At 46.2% G+C, this 6,296-nt stretch overlaps 1 protein-coding gene across 4 annotated transcripts in view; it reads left to right on the top strand.

Annotated features, from left to right (window-relative positions):
• The first annotated feature begins 1,144 nt into the window (after window positions 1-1,144).
• Window positions 1,145-6,296, top strand: part of ROGDI (rogdi atypical leucine zipper) — a 55,268-nt gene continuing 50,116 nt past the window's right edge. For 2 of the 4 annotated variants that reach the window (XM_030577102.1, XM_030577100.1), the window contains exon 1: window positions 1,145-1,246. In XM_030577102.1, coding sequence (XP_030432962.1) covers window positions 1,205-1,246 — 42 coding nt within the window. In that variant the 5' untranslated portion in view covers window positions 1,145-1,204. The remainder of the gene's footprint in view (window positions 1,247-6,296) is intronic. The other 2 variants (XR_004002246.1, XM_030577099.1) reach the window with 1 other exon arrangement.

Below are 6,296 nucleotides of genomic sequence, written 5' to 3'. Positions count from 1 at the left end.
CAAAACAAATGCTCTAAAGCAAGTGGTTCTCAACCGGGGTATGCATACCCCTTCCAGGAGGCATATCAACTCATCTAGATATTTGCCTAGTTTTACAACAGGCTACATGAAAAAGCACTAGTGAAATCAGTACAAACTAAAATTTGATATATATAACTGATTTATACTGCTCTATATACTATACACTGAAATGTAAGTACAATGGTTATATTCCAATTGATAACGGGTTTCAGAGTAGTAGCCGTGTTCGTCTGTATCAGCAAAATGAATGAAGAGTAACTTGTGGCACCTTAGAGACTAACACATTTATTTGAGCATAAGCTTTCGTGCGCTGAAACCCACTCCATCAGATGCATGCAGTGGAACTTACAGTAGGAAGATATATATACACAGAGGACATGAAAAAATGGGTGTTGCCATACTAACTATGATGAGAGTAATCAGTTAAGGTGGGCTATTATCAGAAGGAGAAAAAAAACTTTTGTAGTGATAATCAGGATGGCCTATTTCCAACAGTTGATGTATTTTATAATATGGTAAAAATGAGAAAGTAAGCAATTTTTTCAGGGATAGTGTGTTGTGATGCTTTCATATTTTTATGTCTGATTTTGTAAGCAAGTAGTTTTTAAATGAGGTGAAACTTGGGGGCTAGGGTATGGAAGATAAATCAGACTCCTGAAATGGGTACACTCATCTGGAAAGGTTGCTCTAAAGCAGTGATTCTCTAACTGCGGGTCATGATCCTGTTTTAATCGGGCTTAGACTTGCACTAATACAGGTAAATTACCTGCTGCCTGTTGGTTCATCTACGTGACGGGCTCTCAGTCCTGCATGGCCTGCTGCATCTCCCGGACCCCGACCACTTCACCACCATTCAGTCTCAAGCCCCGCCCTTCTCAGGCTTGCGCATCTGCACATACATTGTGATGTCACGCCAGGCCTTATGGTGTCATCCCCAGGCCCGTGCGTCTTTGCCCCCAGCTCTGGGAGGAAGGAGATAATTCCAGCCACTCACCAGCAAGCTGTGCCGCGTTGCTAGGCAGAGTAGAGGCGGAGCCGTGGTAGGAGAGGTCGGAGTTGGGCGGGGCCTGGGTGAGGACTAACCAATTCCAAGGCTGGTGGTGCCGCAGCCTAGCCAATCAGGAGTGAGTGGGGCGGGCACGAAGCGGAGCCGGCTGAGGGGGGCGTGGTGGAGCGTTGAAGGATGGCGGCCGCGATGGCGAGCGCTGCGGAGCGGGCAGTGTTGGTGAGTCGGAACCCTCCTTCCTCTGCCGCCAGGCAGCCCCGAGCGAGGGGTCACCCTGCCAAGGGCCTGGGCTCGCCCCTCTGTGTCTCGGGCCTGCCCCCCTGGGGTTGGGTCCAGCCCCTGGGGTAGCTGCCGCCCCCACCCCCCCGCTCTGGGACCCTTCCCCCAGGTGTCCCGGAGAGAGGCGCTGCCCGACGGGGAGGGGGGGTGTTGCCTGGCAACGGGGGGACGGCGAAGGGCTGCCGGGGATGGAGGCGCTGCCCGGGGCCTGCCTGTCCTGGGACCGTTCTTCCCTGTCGGGCGGTGCCCCCAGCACTGCACCCCGCCCCTCGCCGCCGTCGCAGACACCATTAGCCCGGACAGTTTGGAGCTGGAGCATCTCGCCTGGGTAGCGGCTGCCCCTGCACTGGCCAGGTTAATCGTGCAACTGGGAGGGATCTCGAGAGGTCATATGGTCCAGTCCCCTGCACTCAAGGCAGGACCAAGTATTCTCTGGACCAAGGTTCGGCCACCTTTCAGAACTGGAGTGCTGACGCTTCGTTTATTCATTCTCATTTAAGGTTTCACGTGCCAGTAATACATTTTAACGTTTTTAGAAGGTCTCTTTCTATAAGTCTATAATCTATAACTAAACTATTGTTGTATTTAAAGTAAATAAGGTTTTAAAAATGTTTAAGAAACTTCATTTAAAATGAAGTTAAAATGCAGAGCCCCCCAGACAGGTGGCCAGGACCGGGCAGTCTGAGTGCCACTGAAAATCAGCTCATGCGCCGCCTTTGGCACGTGTGCCATAGGTTGCCTACCCCTGATCTAGACCATCCCTGGTAGGTGTTTGTCCAACCCACTTTTTAAAAATCCCCAATGATGGAGATTCTGCAACCTCCCTAGGCAATTTATTCCAGTGTTTAACCACTCTGACAGGAATCAGAGGGGTAGCCATGTTAGTCTGGATCTGTAAAAAGCTTTCGTGGGTGAATCTGATGAAGTGGGTATTCACCCACAAAAGCTTATGCTCAGATACGTCTGTTAGTCTATAAGGTGCCACAGGACTCTTTGTCGCTTTTTACAGGAAGTTTTTCCTAATGTCCAACCTAAACCTACCTTGCTGCAATTTAAGCCCATTGCTTTTTGTCCTATCCTCAGAGGTTAAGAACAACAATTTCTCTCCCTCCTCCTTGTAACAACCTTTTATGTACTTGAAAACTGTTATCATGTCCCCTCTCAGTCATCTCTTCTCTTCATGTTTTCTAGACCTTTAATCAATCATTTTTGTTGCTGTTCTCTGGACTTTCTCCAATATGTCCACATCTTTCCTGAAATGTGACACCCAGAACTGGACACAATATTTGAGTTGAGGCCTAATCAGCACGGAGTAGAGCGGAAGGATTACTTCTCATGTCTTGCTTACAGTACTCCTGCTAATACATCCCAGAATGATCTTTGCTTTTTTTCTGCAACAGCGTTACACTGTTGACTCATATTTAGCATGTGATCCACTATGACCCCCTGATCCCTTTCCACAGTACACCTTTCTAGGCAGTCATTTCCTATTTTGTATGTGTGCAACTGATTGTTGCTTCCTAATTGCAGTACTTTGCGTTTGTCCTTACTGAATTTCATCCTATTTACTTCAGACAATTTCTCCAGTTTGTCTAGATCATTTTGAATTTTAATCCTATCCTCCAAAGCACTTGCAACCCCTCCCTACTTGGTATCATCCACAAACTTTATAAGTGTACTCTCTATGCCATTCTCTATATCATGGATGAAGATATTGAATAGAACCGGACCCAGAACCGATCCCTGTGGGACCCCACTTCTTATGCCCTTCCAGCATGATGGTGAACCACTGATGATTACTCTCTGGGAACGATTTTCCAACCAGAAAATCCACCCACCTTATAGTAGCTCCTTCTAGGTTGTATTAATGGGGTTCATGGCATGGGGTCATTGCTGACTGTGAACTAAGCAGGGGAGCGAAGTTTGTCTAGCAGCCAAGAGGCATTCCCCATCCCTGACCTCTTTTTTCAGGGCACGCTTTCCTTGGGCCTCCCTTAAATACTGCTTGCGGGGCGCTGCCCACTTGTCCAGTGTATTAGGGCTGGTCTACACTGGAGGTGGGAGGATTGATCTAAGATACGTAACTTTAGCTATGCTATTCACGTAGCTAAAGTCGAAGTATTTTAGTTTGACTTACCTGGCTGTCCTCACGGCAGCGAGTTGACTGCCGCGGCTTCCCCGTCGACGCTACTTACTCCTCCTGCTGAGGTGGAGTACGGGCATCCATTTGCGGATTGATTTATCATGTCTAGATGAGACACAATAACTCAATCCCAAATAGATGGATTACTACCTACCAATCCGGCAAGTAGTATAGACCTACCCTTAGTCTCTTGTTCTTAGTATTGAAAGCCTTCATTGATATAAACGACAGAGTCCTGTGGCACCTTATAGACTAACAGAAGTATTGGAGCATAAGCTTTCGCAGGTGAATTCACGAAAGCTCATGCTCCAATACTTCTGTTAGTCTATAAGGTGCCACAGGACTCTGTCACTTTTTACAGGTCCAGACTAACGTGGCTACCCCTCTGATACGTCATTGATATAGAGTCAGTGCCCCTTAGGAACTGTCTGGTGCTGCCCTGTGTTCTGTGAAGAGGATTAAGATCAGCAAATTGGAGCTACTGGTCCTTCTCCAAGATAGGATCTTGAGGATGGGAAGTAGTGCCTTATCATGCTTTCAGCCCTGGAATGTCCTTACTCACTAGTACATCCTCTGTAAATCAAGGTTCATGACTCTGTAGCATTTTACTCATGTTGTTTTTGGATCAGGATTGTAACTCGCTGGCTCGAGGAAATTTTACAGATGCTGTCTCTGATAAATTTTAGCTATTTCTAAGGTACCCAAGAGGCCTTTGGCCTTGGATGGCTAAAATTAAACATCAGTACTAAAGGACATTTGTATGACTAAGATGTGCATGGATTTGTCCATCAAGAACTTAATTAACAAATGTGTCTGAAATTGTGTTCTAATTGAGACCCTATTGTAATCAATAGGTGGGTGGAATAGCAGTTAAACAACCTTAGCCTAAAAGCATGTCTACACTATAGACTTAAGTTGACCTACGTTAGGTCGACTTACAGATACTGCAGTAATTACTGCTGATGCCCGCACTGCCCTCCTTCTGTCAGTGGTGCGTGTCCTTAACGGGAGCACTGTCGCCCACTGAAGAGCAGCAGAGGGGGAGGGAGCTGAGAGCTAGGGTGCTCAACTCCACACAGCTCCTTTCCAAGAGCTCTGTAGCCACCGGACTTCTTGCCTCCCTGTTCTGCACTGGGAGTCCGGGCGGGCTGGGGACAGAGGGGATCAAGCACCCACTGGCGCCATTAGAAGTCAGTGCCTATGCACATGCAAGCCATGGGTTGAGAACCGCTGCTATAGTGTGTACCCTGACATAATTAGGTCAACTTTAGCTGCCTTAAATATACCTAACTGTGTAGTGTAGATCAAGACTATGTAACAAAATAACCAACCAACCAAGTCCTGCAGGAATATAAACATACCCCACCCTCTTTGAGAATCCCAGCCATTCCAAGCCTCTCAGCTTTTCTTCTCTGATCAGACTTGTTTGATTTATACTCCCTTCTGTCAATCCCCAATCATAATTCTTCGTATTAATTTTGATTAGGGCAGTGAATCAGGTTCTGCAGAAGTCAGAGGAAACACCCAAATAGTAACACTTGGATTGTATCAAACAAAGCCAGAGAACTTGGGATGTGTCTTTTTGTGTTTTATTTCTTATGGTCTCATGTGATGTGTATGAGTTTATAATATCTGAGATCTGATGTCCAGGAATTCAAGGAAGGCAAGAATTTATGTGGGTGCCATAAGTAGCTCCCCAGAGGTATTTGGAAAGCTCAAGAAAAAAACAAGACAAATACTAGAGCCTGTGCACATCCTAGTCTTTTTCTCCCACCTCCTCCTGTCTGTGCATTCTCCTTTATAAAGGGATGTACCATCATGGAAACAGAAACTGGTTAATTATTAAAACTCTGTGCTTTCTGAGTTAAAATGGCCTTGGACAGAGGGATGTGTTTATGATGTGGTTTTATCTGCTTTAGAAAAAGGTCCAGGGTACCCTAGGGAACTGAGCAAAACAAACTGCTGCTGTGTAAGTCACCTTGGATGTGTTAGTCTGTGACATTGCAGGTGTCATATGCCACTTGGTGTAAATTCATGCGTGGATGAGTAAATTGCCCCAAATTCTACATATTGAGATTTGAGACTTCTAAACCAAAGATGCCTATTCTGAGCTGTAGATTTTTAACAAGTTCATAGAAGTATTCCAAACATAGTTAGGCTGGAACTGTGCTTTAATTGACAAAATAACCAACTAACCAACACTTGTGTGAATATAAATATGCCTCACCCTCTCCAAGAATCCCAACCATTCCAAGTCTCTCAGCTGTTCTTAAACATCTGCGAAAACATAGCATGCCCTGAAGATCGATACACTGTTTGATCTGGACTGATCAAAAAAGGATGAGAACCAAGCCAGTCTGTGTGTACCCTGAAAATGGAAGACGTTTTTAAGCTTAAAAGTGGTTTAAACAGTTGATATGGTGTTCGTCTTCTTCGAATGACTGCACATGTGCATTCTACTCTAGATGTGCATGCCCCCTGCGCGCAGTCACCAGAAATTTTTCCCTCAGTGGTACCCATCATGGTGGATCAAGCACCCTTTGCTGCCACACACTGTTTGCGCCAATATAAAGCGCCCAGCCAATCCTGCGCCCTCTCAATTCTTAGCGCCTGTGACGGTCACTGGAACTGCTCTCCTTGCATTCGCAAGTTCTCCCAGTGGACTTTCTTTTTTTATTGTACATAGTTAGTTTTAGTAAATTAGTTATCGTGTTTATTGGAGTTTTCATCTGATCCCCAGTACTGAGGGAGGCCTCGGTCACCCGGCTTCAAGCCCTGCATCTCCTGCAACTAGGCTATGCCCTTGAGCAACTGGCGTTCAAGCTACTTGAAGTGCCTGAGGGATGC

This window comes from Gopherus evgoodei, chromosome 10 (genome assembly GCF_007399415.2).
Source record: "Gopherus evgoodei ecotype Sinaloan lineage chromosome 10, rGopEvg1_v1.p, whole genome shotgun sequence".
NCBI classification, from domain to species: Eukaryota; Metazoa; Chordata; order Testudines; family Testudinidae; genus Gopherus; species Gopherus evgoodei.
This window is presented reverse-complemented; position numbering and strand designations above follow the sequence as displayed.